Raw genomic sequence first — 17,838 nt, 5'->3', positions numbered from 1 at the left:
CATTTTTTTGGCTGATAGTGATGTGTAGGCCTAGTAGTTCTTTGTCTGTGGAGTCCAGTTTTTTGCGGGTTGTGTGGATTCTTTCTCTTGTATAACCACTATGTTCCTTCAAAACTCTGCGTGTAGAAAACTAGTCCATCATTGCGGCAGTTTTATTACAGCCCTCCCTGATGTGCTAGCTTACTTAATGCAGGGGACTTTATAATGCCTGGAGGGCATTCAGCAAAACGAAATCTCTTCCCCCACATTGCAGTCCAGAAGTCTTTGTCACCTCGTTCCGTGTTAATAGGCAGCAAAGCTCTTTGAATGCAAGTAGGAGTGCAAACATCTGTACCTAGAAAATGAAACATGCCATGTTGTGTGACTGGCTTTGCATATGTTCCATCACATGAATTATCTTCCCATAGCTTCCACATGGGCTTTTGCAGTTCCGGCAGAATCTGTTGCAAGGATGGGAAGCAATGGATTGGTGCCGTCTGGCCCGGGGAGGTGGGCACCTTGTGGAAACATTCCATTAGCGGTTCATGCCTATCTCTCTCCCCTGTGCTCAGACATTCCTTCTGAGACTTTGGAAAGCTTCTTGAAGATAGCCGTTTCGTTTTCTCACATCAAAGCTTGGCTGCAGTCATCATGGAAGGGGGTCTGCATGTTGAGACTGCCAAAGTCTGCCCAACACCTTTTTGTCAGCTAAAATGTGGGGCAAGAGGACAGAAGGTTCCTCTTATCTCTTGTAGCAGTGAATGTCCTTGCTCAGCCTCCCCTCCTACTGAAGAAGGACAATCTTCTGCTAAGGAGAATGATAAAGGAGAGGTGAAGAATTCCTGCAGAATGGGAGCTTTGAGGCAGTACAGTGTAGCAGTTGCAGTGGAATTCCGTAGACCTTGTCAGGACAGCTAGTGGGTTGTTGTGGTTCACAGTGGTAGTACTGAGGAAATCCATGTTTCTGTCAAATCCATTCTGACTTATTGTATGGAGATTTTCCAGGTAGTGGTTTACCATTCCCTTCTCTTGGGACTGTGCAGCTTGCCCAAGGCCACACAGATGGCTTCTTCCCCCAGAAGGCCCAGTGGGGAATCAAGCGCCCCACCTCTGGCTCCGCAGCCAAAACCCGAAACCACTGAGTTATCCGGCCAGAGTACACAAGGAACCTGAGTTCAATTCCCTCAATTGTCCAGGGCACTCCCTGGGTGACCTTGGGCCAGCCACCCCTTCTCATCCTGACCTCCCTGATAGAGCTCTTGTGAGGATAAAGCGAGGAAGAAAGCCACATCCTTGGCTGTGGGCTTTCTGGAGGACATGCAGGCTGTAAATGTGACAAATAAACCAATAAAAACCTCTGTTTTCTGAAGCATTCTATCTGGGCAAGAGGGCCAAGAAGAGGGAAATGCTCTGTGTGAGGTCCTCAAAGTCATGCAAGGAGCTTCTTTGGGGGAAAGACCATTAGGCTTCCCGAACCCTGCATGGACTGTTTAGGCCGGGTGAGGGAGAGAGAGCGTGTGGGCCGTCTCGTTTTGCATCCAGCAAGGCGATGGGGTGACGTTAATTCTTCTTTCAGATCTTGAAATCCCTGACCATCCCGAGGCATATCTTAAAATGACCACAAAAACTTTGAAAGCCGCTTCTGGTAGGCACCTGCTACTGCATGTGTCTCAACGTGACAGTCTCGCCCCACCCAAACCCCGCCGCACGCTATGCTCCCCCTACACCTCTCCCATATGCAAGCTTCCGACTCCTTAGCTTGTGTTGACACCATGGGCCGACGGGGTCATGGTGGGCTCTCTCTCTCTCTTTTTGTTTTGTTTACTCTTTTTTTTTTAACACTGCACCATCCACACGTGTCTGTACATTAATCAAGATGAATGCTGTACTTGGGTTCTCTTTGTGTCATCCAGTGCAAAGATGGTTGGATAGGCATCAGAATCAAGGGTCCAAAATTTTCTGATGCCCATTCCTTACTAGGTGGTCTGGAGTGAACATTTTTGTCAGCTATGGCGACACCGCTTTTTAAGACATGCTCTGCTGTTCAGCCCAGAGCTTCACGAGGCCACATCTGGGTACAGTACATATTTATAGGAACCATTAAAAAAAAATTAAAAAAAACTTTCCTACCCAATCAAAGAGAGGAGTCCCCTCGCTTATCTGCAACATGCCTTGTTTGCTGCCTTAACATATTCATTAAGGAGTTAGGTTCTCAACTGAGATGGCTGGGAAAAGCTCCTGATACAGGAAGACTGAAAATTCAGACAGAATCCTTCCTGTTTAGTGGTAAAATATTATAGTGAATCAATAAAAGAAGTTGTTCTGTGATCCACCCATAGAAAACAAGTTCTGGGTTTGGTCATATCTTTCTTGGATCACTAAACACTTACCAATAAGACAAATTTGGAGTTCTCCAGAACCCTCCACAAAGCACAGCTGGTATAAAACATAGGATTAAGATGGTAAAGGTAAAGGTTCCCCTTGACATTTTAGTCCAGTCGTGTCCGACTCTAGGGGGCGGTGCTCATCCCTGTTTCCAAGCCTTAGAGCCAGCGATTGTCCAAAGACAGTTTCCGTTGTCACGTGGCCAGCGCGACTTAGATTCGGAACGCTATTTACCTTCCCACTGAGATGGTACCTGTTTATCTACTCGCATTTACATGCTTTCAAACTGCTAGGTTGGCGAGGAGCTGGGACAAAGCGACGGGAGCTCACTCCGTCGCGTGGATTCGATCTTACAACTGCTGGTCTTCTGACCCTGCAGCACACAAAGGCTTCTGCGGTTTAGCCCACAGCGCCACCACATCCCTTTAGGATTAAGATGAGTAATTCCCAAATTGGGCCAACGGCCCCGTTTGCTCTTTTAAAAGGCTGCCAGCAGTTCTGTAGATTCCTTATAAGTGTCAGATGTTGTCAATTTACATCCTGTCTTCTCACTGCAGACAAAAGCCTGGGATCCTCACAGATCTGCTCGTTGCACCAGGTGAAGTGCACAGACGTGTTTGTAGGCTTAGAATAAAAAACATGGAGTAAGGAGCAGAATCATTATTCTTTCCTACCCTTTATTAAAATGTCCTGAGATCTACTGTCTGAGGTGGGACACCTCATACTGGTTAGCTTTTAAGGCCCAGCCCTTCCTTCTAAACTAGCTTCTAAGTCTCCCTCCCACCCCTCTTTTTGGTGGTGGTGTTGACGCATAGGGCCTGTTGGCATTTTCAGGAAAAGAAAAGACTAAGTCTCCCCATAACTGCATGACTGTCATTTCATTGCCCCCCAAATACCACTGACATATGTTTGCAAACAAGCATGCTTTGCAAGGAAAATGGCGAAACTCATTTTTCCCCCATGCCATGTTTTTTTCCTTTTCTGACGAATGCTTTTAATGTATTATTAATAAAATAACCAGCATTTCTCTTACCACTACCCTGGCACCTAATTTTCTGTGGATTTCTTTTGTGATCTCCTGCAACAGGAAAATCTGCGTCTGAAACGCATACATGGCACTCTCCAGAGAGTTCCACTTGTCGGAAATCTCCGTACAAGCAAGAGGAGATGATTCGAGATGTCTTATCCGGCAGCCTGGAAACCAGCACTCCCTACAAACCAGGCTACGTAAGTCCCAGATGCAAGTATATTCCAAGACAAGAAGGCTGGATTCACTCTTAGGCTGATGTGGGGGATTTTTTTGGCCTGCAGTTTTGATTTAGAAAGGTTTGGGGAACACACGTGAGCAGCTGGTGGATCTAAAGGCACAGGAACCAAGCCTTATTGATTTGGACAGATTCCTACCAGCCATAGATAGCACAGCTCAAATCTAAGCATAATCTACTCAGGGGTACAACTCCGTGCTCTGCAAATCAAAGCTCAGTTCCATGCAAAACCTTCCTTGGCTTTAAATAACTCTGTTGGCTGGTTGGAGATAAGAGTAGAAAAAGCTTATAGGTCAAAACAGAAACCATTGTTGAAAGAGACTGCTGGGGGAAAACAATGTTTACTAATCTCTAATTTTGGGAACAGTGAAGAATCCCTTAGTGCTCCAGGGTGAAATATCTGTTACTCCTGCCTTCTCCTTTTATTTTTATTCTAATTTTATTTTCCATTTTCTTTATCTCTTGTTACGAGCAGGATGTTGTGAAATTCTGCACAGCTTAATGCACTTTCCAATCTCATTTTATGATTGGTTAACCTCCCTGGTGGGAAGGCTGTAGACATAATATATCTTAACTTCAGCAAAGTGCCCCATGATATTTTGATTAGCAAGCTAACTAAGGGCTGGAGAGAACAACTGTCAGGTGGATACACAATTGGTTGCGGAATCATACTCAGAGAGTGCTTATCAATGGCTCCTTCTCAAACTGGGAGGAGGTGAGAAGTGGCTTGGATGGTGGGGTGGTGGTGCAGGGAATGCTTATCAGATTTGCAGGTGATAGAAAATTGGGTAGGATAGCTAATACCCTGGAAGATAGGGGAAAAAATTCAATTGGATCTTAAAAGGCTCAAGCCATGGGCTGTAAACAACAGAAAGGGGTTTACCAGGAATAAGTGCAAGGTTCTAGGAAACAGACATCAAGTGCACAATTACAAGATGGGGAATACTTGTCTCAGTAATACTGCATGTGAGAAGGATCTTGGAGTTGTTGTAGATTACAAACTGAATATGAGCCATATGATGCAACTGCAAAAAAAGACCAGTGCTATTTAGGCTGCATTAATAGAAATATAGTTTCCAAATCCCACGAGGTGCTAGTCCCCCTCTGTTCAGCACTGGTTAGGCCTCACCTTGAGTATTGTGTCCAGTTCTAGACACCCCACTTCAAGAAGGATGCTAACAAATTGGAACATGTTCAGAGGACGGCAACAAGAATGGTCAGGGGGCTGGAAACCAAGGCTTATGAGGAAAGGCTGAAAGAACTGGGCATCTTTAGCCTTGAGACTTGAGGATATATATTTTAGCACTCTTCAAATAAACAGAAGACTGCCATACAGAGCAGGGGCAGGGTCTGTTCTCAGCTATGCCAGAGTGCAAGACACATAATCATGGGCTGAAGGTACAGGAAACCAGATTTCAGTTGAATATCAGGAAAAGCTGCCAAATTGTTAGAGCCCTATGACAGTAGAACCCATAAGCTCAGGAGATGTTTAGTCCTCGAACACGGGAGGCATTTAAGAGAAATTTAGACAACTGCCTGGCAGACACACTTTGATTTGTATTCCTGCACTGAGCAGGGGGCTCGGCTCCATTGGCTTATAGGTCCCTTCTGACTCCATGATTCTGGGATGAATACGGTGCAGGAAAGATGCCATTCTGTGCAAAAATCGTTGGGCATTTAATCCAGGGGGGGAAAAAAACCAAGGAGCACCACATTGCTGATAAATCCTGCAGCATTTCTTGTGATTGCCAGGATTTCATGTAGAGAAATATTACGGTGAGAAGAAAAGGGATTTTTCCTTCTCAGTTCCTCTCCAAGAGTGAGAGGCTGCAAGTTTCACACACCTAACCCCAGCACCAGCTGCCTGATCACCCCAGTATAGAAAGACTTTGCTATAGTTGACCAATGCTAGATCATTGGACTTTACTGAAGTGTCTTTATTTTGGTTGCATCACCCTATCCCAGGCGAAACAGCTGAGTACGGACAGTATAGACAGCGTGAAGGAGATCTCTGCCGTCTCGCCTACAAAAGAATCCCAAGACAGCCAGGATTTTGTTGGCGTCGCAGCTATGGAGAAACAACCAGGTACATTAGCAACGGGTCTTTTAAAAAAAAAAAGTAATATCTGTCTGTGTGTAGTTTCTGTGAATCACAGTGAGTAGAAATGGGCACAAACCAGTTGGTCCCAGTTCTTCCCAGTTTGTCAAAGTGCTGCTGCTCTCCTCCCCCACCTTATCTGGCTCATCCAGCCACTCATCAGACCGGGTATGGTAGCTTCCGGCCCCTCCTCGACTGATCTCCCAGTCCCGGCAAAAGCTCAGGCTTCTCTGTCCCGCCCTCTTGGCTGATCTCCCAATCAGAGAAAAGGGGCGGGGCAGAGAAGGCTGTGCTCTTGCTCGTGACTGGGAGATCAGCTGAGGAGGTGGGGAAAGGCAATCAAGCTGGGCCTGGAGAGAGGCTGGATTGGCTGAAGAGGCGGGGGGGGGGAAAGGAGGAGGATCAGCACTTGGTGTTGCTATCTTGAGGAACTGGGAAAAAAATGTTAGTGCCCATTTCTATTCACAAGTTAGTTGTTTTGAAAAGCGCCGAACGGGCGATTCAAATGGGCCAGACGATGGTACATAGACCTGAGTGGGGCGAATTGGGGCAAAGTGGCTTGTGTCCATTTCTAGCAGTCAGCTAGATCAAGAGACACTGCCTTAGAAAGGAAGGGTGTAACCCATGATGTCGTCAAAGTGGCAAAGAGGCTCTTTTCTCACTGCCCTGGCAGTTGCGCGCACACACAAAGGCAGCACCCGGTTTCTTTAACTTGTGGCTACCCAGAGATGACGAAACCGATTTTATTTAAAACAGAGGTTAGTCACAGCTTCGCCACTTTCAAGGCATCATCCGTGCAGGGAGGAGACGGTGGCTTTGCAGGGCAGGCCCATTGCCATCATCATCTTCAGGAGTCGTTGTAGATCTCCGTGACCCTGCAGGGTCGTGGATCCAGGGCCGCTGCTTCTGTACATGCGTTGAAAAGCAATAATTTGAAAGTATTCAGGGCTCACGACCTTGGATTGTCAGCTGATTAAGATACAGATTGCTGGGGTATTATTGTAACAGAATACAGTCACATAAGCCCTGCTTGTAAACATACACTGGCCTCTGTGTTGGTATAGTAGCCACCATAGTATAGAAATCCTCCTTCCTCAAGGGGTGCCACATTCATAGCCCTTGGTCTCATGTTCCCCATTCTTTTTTCAGAACTGTATTGTTCCCCCTTTGGGGAGGGGTGTGGAAACCTATTTGAAGGGGGGCACAGACCCGAAACAGTTCTTCACACACCACTTTGTAGGGTTCATTATGCGACTTCTGCAGTCCTGATATTGCCTTTATTTCCTTCCTATTGTATTAATGACGGCGAAAAAAAAAGGTGGGGGGGTTGAGAATGATTATTTTTAGCATGAATTTATTTATTTATTTATTTATTTGATTTGTATCCCACCCATCTGGTCTGATTGACCACTCTGAATAATTATGCAATGAACGTGCAGGAGCCGTGGAGCGGTGGGAGCTCATTCAAGCCCAAGACTTAAGCAACAAGCTGAGAATGAAGCAGAATTTGCAACAGTGGCAGCAGCTGAACTCTGACCTCGCCAACGTCAATGCCTGGTTGGATACCGTGGAAGAGGAGCTGGAAGAGTTGCAGGAGGAGGAACCGCCCACCAGCATCCCGGCCATTGAGCAAAGAGTCAAGAAACTGAAAGTGAGTTGATCTGCAATAAATACATCAACGGTTCCCAACCTTGGGTCACCCAGGTGTTTGTGGACTGCAGTTCCCAGAAACCCTGGTCCAGCACAGTTGGTGGTGAAGGTTTCTGGGAATTGCAGTCCAAGAGCCACCTGGGTGACCCACAAGGTTGGGAACCACTACAGTACATGAATATATAGATCCCTGTTGTCTGGGAGTGAGCAACCTCTAGGAGGCAGGAATTTATTTATTTATTTTTATTTATTGTATTTATACCCCGCCTATCTAGTCATTTCAACCACTCTAGGTGGCTTACAACATAAAAGATGACAAGTTCAAGAAAACTTTATAACAATTAATTAATTAAATGATTCTGCAAGATGGGGAAAATACAAAATAAACCAAATAAAGAGAAAAAGAATAAAAAAGGAAAGAGGACAGGAATTAACTGGAAGGGAAGGCCTGCCTATACATCCACGTTTCAAGTTGGTTCTTAAAAGTACCCAGCGAGGGTGCAGCGCGAATCTCCGGAGGTAGGTTATTCCAGAGGTGAGGAGCCACCGCCGAGAAGGCCCGGTTTCTTGTTCTTTCCTTCTGGGCCTCCCTCGGCGTCAGGCTCCTCAGCCTCACCTCCTGGCTCGCGCGGGTGACATGGGTAGAACTAGTTGGGAGTAAGCGTTCCACCAAGTATCAAGGTCCTAAATCGTTTAGGGCTTTATATGTAAGCATTAACACTTTGAAGTCAATGCGGAAACGGATGGACAGCCAGTGCAGCATGGCCAGAGTAGGAGAGATATGTTGGTATTTTCTCACTCCAGTAAGGAGTCTGGCCGCTGCTTTCTGCACCACCTGAAGTTTCCACATCAGCCTCAAAGGCAGCCCCACGTAGAGCACGTTACAGTAGTCTAATCTAGAAATTACGAGCGCATGTACTAAGGTAGTGAGCGCCCCCGTGTCTAGGTAAGGTCGCAGCCGGGCAATCCGCCAAAGGTGGAAAAAGGCCGCAATGGGTCTTGCCACTAAAATTCAGTAGCCGCCCCCCACCAACCCCCAGCGGCGCAGCGGGGTGTCAGAGCGGCTGTTTGCACAGGAGAGCCTTAGAAGTCTTCCAAAGACAGCACTTCCTTTCCTTCCACAAGGGTTGGTTTTTTTCTGCAGTGGTACTTCTGTGGGTTTGTGATAGCATTGTTTAGCAGCTACAGATTGGGAAGGTGGGAACACAGACACGAACCTCCAGAGAGTGGCATTTGGGGCAGCGTTGTCCGCAGAGATAAGCAGTGCATTGGTGGAGCAAACCAAGCTCCATCCATGCCTTCATCCCCTTTCCTGGATGTCTCTTGGAAGCTCTCCATCCAGGCCAGTTCTTCTCTGCCCTTGCCATTTGCTGTTGAAATGTATCCTGTTCCTGTAACTGGAGGCTCCATTTCTCTAATAAGCAGTAATAATGCTGCAGTCTTTACATTTAATCCTTTCGTTTCTTCGGTCCCTCCAAGTTAGTAGCTGCTGACACCTCTAATGGTAGCAACCTCCGAGCGTTCCTTGTGCGAAGGACATGATGAAGAGTTTGATGTACAGTAACAAAGACTATTAACACGGGAAAAAGTGGCTCACTCCAGAGATTTGAAGGGCCGTCCTGTAAAGAAGAAAGCGAATTTCTTCCCTTTTCCTTTAAGTGTAGGATCTGAACGAGCAGGAAATTTTAGGCTAGGGGTGAGATATGTAGGCTTTGGCACTCTCCCACCCAGCTCCAAAATCACCCCCCAGCAAAAATAGTGTCTTATTGCTCCTGGGAGTCTCCGTGGGGTAAAATTCACCCTTTACGTAGGTTGCAGGGGCTCCTTGGACCCCTCAGTCCATCTGCTGTACCCTTTTTCTTTTCTGGAAAACCAGGAATGGTACTGTGGTCACTTCTGCTTTTGTTCTTTGGTGGGGGCAAGGGGGGTTTGCCTTTTTGGAGTGGTCCCCGAAAACTGGCCCCGTTGTTCAATCCTGTTTTAAGGCTAAGGAAGAACTGCCCTGGACAGTGGGGAGCTTTTCTTCATTAGAGGTTTTCGGATGAAAGATAATTGGCCACCTAACCAAAGATGTTTTAAGTAGCGGGTTCCCTGCATCAGCTGTGGTTGGAGTACCTGGCCTTTGAGAGACCACTGGCAGCTCTGACGTTTTGTACTCCATTTTCTAGCTGTGCTCGCAGCAAGATGATTCCCTGCCAATTCTGCAGGCATCCTCACGTGAACACCTTGACGTAGCAAAGCAATGTCAAAGGTGGGATGGTTGAATATTTTCATGGCTCAGTAATCCTATTCTGAAAACAGCCCTGCTTGCTGAGAGAAATGGGTGGTCTGACATGCATAAAGAGTGCTTGCAAGGAAAGTGTCTGCAAAATACCGTATTTTTCCATGTATAAGACTATACTTTTGTCTAAAATCTTTAGAATAAAAATTGAGGGTCATCTTATACACAGAAGTAATCTGAGGAGAGAACAAAAATAATTGGAGGGGAAAGCAGGGATCAAAGTGATCCTGCAGGGCTTTGATCCCTGCTTTCCCCTCCACTTGCTAAGCCCCACTTAGATTTTGGGTTAGAAAAGTGGGGGGGGGATCTTATAAATGGAAAAATACGGTACTTTACTAGAGGTGTACAGATTGTTGTTCACAAATCTGCACACCCTCTAGTCTTTACTATTCCTGAATCAGGCCATAAATAATGCATCGCAATATCCTCTTGAGACTTTTTGTCAGCATTCTCCTGGAGGAAAGTAAGTATGGATTCTCCCGACTGCATCTTGCTGCTCATGGATTGGTTGATTTGATTTGATGGCTCAATCGATGGATTCACAGAACCTGAATCTGTTTCTCTCCCCCCCCCCCAGGATATGCTTAAAGCTTTCGATAACTACAAAGCCCTTGTACTTTCCATTAACCTGACCAGCAAGGACTTCAAGCAAGCTGACAGCACTGGATCCAAAGAACTTCAGAACAGACTCCGGCGAGTCAATTTGCGCTGGGAGAAGGCGAACCTTTTAATAGGAAACTGGAAAAAGAGTTTACAAGAAGCCCTGATGGACTGCCAGGTCAGGAAATGAATCCCTTGGTCCTGCTTTGGCTTCCCCATTACGGAGAAACCAACGTGGGTGGCAAACTAGCAAACCTCTTTATAAGTTCTGTTTTTAACTCTTTGGGATTGCACAGAATTCTTATGAGACGAGAGGTCTCTCCTTACATGTTTAATCTTCCCCTGTGTAATGGAAGGCGGTGGATCTGTGCCTCCACCTTGATGCTGCCTGTGATTCTGACTGTGGTGACCGATGTATCCTTTTTCCCTGTCTCATTTTATCTGAACTCTGTCATAAAGTGGCACAGATACTACATTGCAAATTCAGAGAATGAAGGGCCTGGGCGAAAATCATTTCTGTTGGCCACAGCCCACCACTTGATGTTTGCTGATAAGAGGCTGATCAAACGGATCTGACTTGCTGAATGTAGAACTCTTGAGAATACTATATGTGGAGAATAGCAGAAGTGCAATAAAAGCGTCAGCTGAACCTTCCAGCAAAGTCTGGCTCCTGTAATACCAGGTGGCATGGCATGGCTAGTGAATGTGCTCTGACATGACTATATTTTTCCAGCTGTCTTAATAACAAACTTATGCTCCTGCAGGATTTTCATGAGCTGAACCAGAAACTGCTCTTGTGGCTGGCTTGCACAGAGACTCGGAGGCATCACGCCCAGGTGAAAGGTCTGAACGCTGATCCCCACACGATACAAGAGAGTTGGAAAGAATTGATGGTAAGTGAAGGTATTTGCAGCATCCAGAAAAGAGGGGTTGCCCCACCAATTAATAAACTTAGAACTGCAGAGCCGGAAGGGTGTCTGTGGATCATTGAGTCCAGCCTCTGTCAGGAAGGCATTGTGGAGTAACTTAGGTTTAAACTAAAATATAATTGTAGGTTGATAACTGCAGGGTAATCAAATAGTTTTTTTAAAAAAAGCAGGAAGTTGATTTGATACTGAAATATGAATACAGTGGTACCTTGCTAAATGACGACCCCGCTAAATGACAAAATCGCACGACGATGACTTTTTGCAATCGCTATAGCGATTCGCAAAACAGTCATTCCAATGGGCAATTTTCACTTAACGATGATTAGGTCCGTGCTTCGCGAACCGTTTGTTCGCAAGACGACGATTTTTTCGGCTCTGCAAAATGGCTGCCCTGTCTTTTCTGGACCCATGCCTCGCAGGGCAGCCATTTTTACAGCTGATCTGCGCTCGCAAAATGGCTTCCCCATGGGTGATCTTCGCTGGACGACGAGGTATTTTCCCCATTGGAATGCATTAAACCGGGTTTCAGTGCATTCCAATGGGGAAAGGGTTTTTGTATGACGACGGTTTCACTAAACAGCTATTTTCCTGGGATGGATTATCGTTGTCATGCAGGGCACCACTGTAGTTCAAATGACTGTATATTCTGTGTTCTCCCACCCTCAAATTTTTTTCCCTTTCCCCCACCTTCCTTTTACATTTTGTACTCCCTACCCTTTTCCTAGTAGTTAATTTTTTTTAAAGGAAGGCATAGTGGGGAATTGAATTCCCAACCAACCTAAACCATTGAGCTACCCGGCAGTCTGATTTAAATGGTCCCCATTGGCTGCATCATGGATTGATTCATTGCAATGTCCCTTTCCCCCAAAGTCCCCTCAGGCACCGGTGAAGGGTTTTTATAAAACCTAATTCCTGCATCTGTAGCAGGGAGAGGAAAGGTCTGTCCCAGGCAGCAAACATCTGATGCATGAGCCAGAGTCTCCTCGTCCCTGAGTTAAAGGTTCTGAAAGCTACCCAAGGACGGCTTCATAGACTCATCCCCTAGGCAGCGCTCCTGGAACAGATGGACACGATTTTCTGCAAGGCAGGTTTTTCTATCTGATGGTGACGTTTCCTCCTTTTCCCTTGTCTTAGCAACTAGAAAAAGAGCTCCTGGAACGCCAGCTTCAAGTAAACACTCTACAGGAAATATCCACTTACTTGCTTGCCAAGTCCGACGGAGGAGAATATGTTGAAGCCAAAGAGAAAGTTCACGTCATCGGGAAGAAACTAAAGCAGCTTCTCGAAGGAGTTTCGCGTGATTTAAAAGTTTCACGGAGAAGCCAGGTGAGGCTGGGCTGGGTACTATGAATTTTCCAGCCGTAGAAAGTTTGTATTCTCGTGAAAATGCGGGCGAATCAGGGAGAAAAAGAGTGTGATTTTCTGCACAATATAAAAGTTTTCTTTTTGTTTTTGCTGTAGGATATAAGTGTGTTTCAGCCACAAGGGGATGAAAGAGACTCTGGAAACTATCACCAGCTGCCCGAGAAACCTTCCTTATACAAACACAAGGCAAGCTGCTTCGTAATTTTTTTTTTAACATGGCCCTTTTCCTCTTAATCTAGCCAGTCTTTCTTATCGGAGGATGCTAGTCTTCAGTGTTCTCTGCACATCAACAGGAGTTGGCAATCCTAATGGTTTTTATCAGGATTGTCCAGATAGTCACACTAACACACACTTGTATGAAAGCACACTTTTATAGTACAAATATAACGAGGTGTGGTTTTGGACTAAAACTCCCAGAAAACTCTATGGGGGGTCCAAAACCATGTATCTGCACACCTCTAATATGAGCAGACTCACTGCTTAGGTTGATCGAGTATTTGTGAAAGTAATTAGAGCTCTTCCATTTATGTTGCCATTACAGTTCTTCTTCCATTTCTCCTGCCTAGAAATGTTTTTCGCACAGAAATATGTAACCTTGGAATCTGCATCTTTGTGGTTTTGTCCCTTAACAATATTTATATTTTAAACATCTACAGGTCGATGGAAGGGAGGCCTTGGAGAGTGAGAACGGCAGCAGGATTAGGTAGTACTTTATGAATTTCTTTCCTGTAACTAATTTTTTTTAAAAAAAAACACCAAAGATTTGGCAGTCTCAGAGCCAAACTAGAGAGGATATTGTGTGTGAAGTAATTACCGTATTTTCCGGTGTATAAGACAATACTTTTGTCTAAAATCTTTAGACTAAAAATTGAGGTTCGTCTTATACATGGAAGTAAGCTGAGGAGGGAACAAAAACAAGTGGAGGGGAAAGCAGGGATCAAAGCAATCCTGCAGCGCTTTGATCCCCTTCCCCCTACACTTCCTAAGCCCCACTTAGATTTCTTAATTTTGGATTAGAAAAAGGGGGGTCTTATACATGGGGGTATCTTATATACGGAAAAATATGGTACTTATTTGACAAAGTCTGTCTAACCCATTCTGTATGGACAGATCTCAGGAGAGGGTACGGTCAACAAAGTCGTGGTACAAAAGAATTTAAATAATCTAAAATAATTCAAGTCCTTTAAAACCATTTAAAACAATGTAATGATACAGATAAAACAAAGGAGGGGGAAATGGCTAGAGGCTCAGGAGGGGTGGCCCGCTTTGCCCCGCTTCCAGTTTTTGATGTCTGGCGCATCCACTGCATTCTGCCTAATGGTAGGGCCAGCCTTAACCCAGAGGTCTAGAAGAGCAATCACTCTTGTCAGAACCAACCATACAGGGCTAGGTGGACTCCATACTGAGGTTCAGGAAGTTGCGTACTTAAATTGTCCTCTTTGCAGAGCGGAGAAGAGGGACGAAGTCCGTGCAGCCTCTCCCAGCGCCCCTTCCTTCTTCTACCGTGTCCTGCGAGTGGCGTTACCTCTCCAGCTGCTGTTTCTTCTCCTGCTGTTTTTGGCCTCCTTGGTCCCGTGTTCCGAGGACGACTACAGCTGTGCTCAAACCAACAACTTTGCCCGATCTTTCTATCCCATGCTACGGTATACCAATGGACCTCCACCAACTTAAAACAAACGTTCCATGTTTTGCCCTCGACTCAAACAAACTTCTTCCTGTGGGTTCTCTCACCGCTCTGCTAGCGCCGTTCTGGGGACTTCGCAGAGCTAAAGTTCCTCTCCAGTTTCAAGTGACGTCCAGTGGGCATTAACCTGTCCCTCATGAGTAATACTAACCATACATCGAGGTCTCGCTCACAATTGACAATGGCTGAAGAAGTGACCTCCCGCTTATCGACCTATACGTTATTGTCCAGGCTTGTGATGGAGTCGAGACCCCCGAGGGCGTTGCTCTCAACTTCTCTGACATACTCAAACTCCCTCACCATATTCAGGTGCCCAACTAGGAGGAGGGGTTTGGGCCATTTTAGGACTTCGGATGGGAAAGTGTGTTCATGACTTACCATTTTGTACAGAAGACCCTCTTTCTATATATTTTGGAGCTGCAAACAAGGTCTTTTATAGTTTTGTACAACATGCGATGGATCAAGCCGTGGTCTTTGATAGTCCAATGAACATAGAATGCATAAGAAGACATTTCTCTAGTTTGTGATTGATGTCGTTGGACACAATCATCCAAAAAGCTGTCCTGCATTGGTACCGTTGCAATTCATGAGAGGTAGAACGGTACAGGAGACTATCAGCGGGCTTTGCAGGGGGCCATGTCCTCTCGCTTATGATATGCTAGAGAGCACATTTTCAAATGGTGCTTTGCATGCATAGAGATCACCAAATCTATTTCCATATTTTGCTACTGAGGTGTGTGTGTGGGGGGAAGGTTTAAATTTTTTTAAATAAATATTTCTTACGCCCTGTCATTTTAACAAAGCTGTTTCTCCACTTAAACGTACGTGCACATGTTTCTATTTACAAAGATTTTAGTACTTAGAACTGCTGCCTGGTCCGATAATCTTCTTTTGTATTATTATTATTATTTTTAAGATAAAAAGAAATGAAGATGCTGCTGCATGGGGGGGTGGCTTTTATTGTTCATAATTTTCTAAAAACAACCGTCGAAAAGAATTAGTGTTGATTATCTCACATGTGTACAAATGAACTATGTAAAACTTGTGGCTTTTAAAATCAGAGCTGTCTATAATTCATCATCTTTGAATCATGTACAGTAAGTCAAAAGAAAGAAAATTTTGTGATTTTTTAAAAAAATAATAATAATAAATCAAAACAACAATCACTTTCAATGCCAGTGTGGCGGCACTGAAATGTATGCAAGAAAGCATAGCGTAGTTCCTTGGCTGCTTCTTCCCATGGAGTGTGCAGTGTGCCTCCACTGAAAATGTAAATACATGGTAGCTCCTCAACAGGATAAAGGAGAATAGATGACAAAAGAGGAAGAATGCCCTCAAGATAGATCCATTGGTTTCGATGGTGAACCTTCCAGTCACGTGTTTCACATTAACTGCAGGGAAACCTCCATGTTCAAATGCAATACAGTGGTGCCTCGCATGACAACATTAATTCGTTCCAGCAAAATCACTGTCGAACGAAAACGTAATGCCATATTAAAAAACCCATAGAAACGCATTAAAACTCAATTAATGCGTTCCTATGGGTTTCAAACTCACCGTCCAGCGAAGATCCTCCATAGCACGGCCATTTTCGCTGCCTGTACAGCAAGGAATCCGTTCCAGAAAAGAGCAGGCGGCCATGATTTTTACCCGGTGGCCATTTTGAAACCGCCGATCAGCTGTGCGAAAATCATCACTTTGCGATGATCAGTTATCGAAGCAGGGAACCAATCATCGCAAAGTGAAATTCTCCATAGGGAACATCCTTTTGCGATCACAAAATCTTCAACGTCAAGCGATTTTGTCAAACGGAGCGCTCGTAAAGCGAGGCACCACTGTATATCATTTGATCCCAGTTTCCAGGGAAAAGTGGAAACAGTAAAGTATGGCTGTATCCCTTGCTCACTGCTTGTGAGCAGGCTGTTTTTGAAAACAGATGCTGGGTTACATGGTTCATTTCTCAGATTCAACACGGTCTTCCTACCTTTAGGAGTAAGGGCTGGCGCTCTTAACTTTGTATGAATCATTACATATAAAGTAACTGCAGCCTCAGGTGATTGTCAGAACAGTCTATTGACTCTTCCTTGAATCCACAGGAGATTGGTTCTGTTTTCCATTGAGTCATTTTTTTTTCTGATTAAAATTCTGCAATAATTCTGACTCCATGTGGTTTGATACTTTATTTAAGTATTAATTTTTGTTATTTGTAGCATGTACTTATCATGCCTTTGTCCACCTGGACACCCAAAATGATATAATGAAAAAAGTTGTAAATAGCTTTAAAGTATACAAGGGATCTGGGGGTTTCTAGTTTTTCAAGGATACCTGTGGCACCGCCACAGCAAAATACAAGTGGTGTTCTCATTGTCGGCACTGGCTGTACCTCAGATGCTGACAAGACGTTGCAACAATTATCATCATCTGAAAACATAACACACGACAGCTGTATAGCTACCATTTTGCATTGGTCTTGAGGGCAAATGTACCATCCAGCGGAAAACTTGGAGACATGGTACTCTTCTCATCTGTACTTCCCATCGTTATAAAAGGGACTCTCTCAAAGTCCATGCTTGCCACCACGGAAAGAGTAAGGACAAGTGCCCCAGACCAGAAAGGATTATACCCATGAAAACAACCATACATACACATGAGTAGGGTGTATCATTTATTGATTTTATTTGCCTTATTTATAGGCCAGTTTTCTTCCGATAAGAGGACCCAAAGTGGCTCACAGTGTTAAAAGAGTCTAAAATATAGTAAGTTCTACATTAAAAACAAATTATGGAAGTGATTAAAATGCGACGGAATAATTAAAAACAGGTAAACGTTGAAAGCTATGGTTGTTATAGGTTTTTTCGGGCTGTTTGGCCATGTTCCAAAGGTTTTTCTTCCTAACGTTTCGCCAGTCTCTGTGGCTGGCCTCTTCAGAGGACAGGAGTAGCACCAGAGCACAGACAGAGTTCTGTCACCTGTCCTCTGAAGACGCCGGCCACAGAGACTGCCCTAAAAACCTACAACAACCATCGGATCCTGGCTGTGAAAGCCTTCAAGAATACAGTACGTTAAAAGCTATCGTAGCTTAAAAAGGGCATCCAGGGACTCCATTAAAAGCCTGCCTGAAAAGGTGGGTCTTCAGCTGACAGTGGAAAGATGAAAGGGAGGGAGCCAGCCTGACCTCCTGAGGGAGAGCATTCTACAACTGAGGAGCAGCCGGGGTGGGCCATTAATTTGTATACGGGGCCACATGAAAAATCTGAACTGTGTTCGGGGGCTGAACCAACTTTACTTAAAAATAAAATGAAACAGTGATGCTATGATTGTTTTTATTTTAAACTTGTTAATCTTCACAAATACTAAAGAGGTTTTTTTGCGGTATGTTAAAGATAAGCAACTTTAGACAAAAAGTTATAAATGGTGTTGATGTTCAACTTGTTCAGTGAGAGAAATCGAATCTGTCTTGGGCTTGAAGAAGTGATTCAACACCGGACTGGAACAACGACCGGCAGGCCGGACAGGAGTAGCTTGTGGGCCGTATGTGGCCCTCGGGCTGCCCTTTGCCCAGGTCTCAGCTACAGAGAAGGCCCTCTTTTGGACCCCCGTCA

At 45.0% G+C, this 17,838-nt stretch overlaps 1 protein-coding gene across 2 annotated transcripts in view; it reads left to right on the top strand.

Moving 5' to 3' along the window:
• SYNE2 (spectrin repeat containing nuclear envelope protein 2) overlaps positions 1-16,396 on the top strand; it is a 294,996-nt gene extending 278,600 nt beyond the window's left edge. For both annotated transcript variants that reach the window (XM_078383714.1, XM_078383713.1), the window contains exons 105-114: positions 1,556-1,624; positions 3,452-3,591; positions 5,595-5,715; positions 7,167-7,378; positions 10,236-10,436; positions 11,023-11,151; positions 12,322-12,513; positions 12,649-12,738; positions 13,209-13,255; positions 13,998-16,396. In XM_078383714.1, coding sequence (XP_078239840.1) covers positions 1,556-1,624; positions 3,452-3,591; positions 5,595-5,715; positions 7,167-7,378; positions 10,236-10,436; positions 11,023-11,151; positions 12,322-12,513; positions 12,649-12,738; positions 13,209-13,255; positions 13,998-14,223 — 1,427 coding nt within the window. In that variant the 3' untranslated portion in view covers positions 14,224-16,396. The remainder of the gene's footprint in view (positions 1-1,555; positions 1,625-3,451; positions 3,592-5,594; positions 5,716-7,166; positions 7,379-10,235; positions 10,437-11,022; positions 11,152-12,321; positions 12,514-12,648; positions 12,739-13,208; positions 13,256-13,997) is intronic.
• The last annotated feature ends 1,442 nt before the right edge of the window (positions 16,397-17,838 follow it).

This window comes from Pogona vitticeps, chromosome 1 (assembly GCF_051106095.1).
Source record: "Pogona vitticeps strain Pit_001003342236 chromosome 1, PviZW2.1, whole genome shotgun sequence".
In the NCBI taxonomy this organism is placed as follows: Eukaryota; Metazoa; Chordata; class Lepidosauria; order Squamata; family Agamidae; genus Pogona; species Pogona vitticeps.
The sequence above is the reverse complement of the archived record's forward strand: the minus strand, read 5'-3'. Positions and strand labels throughout refer to the sequence as shown.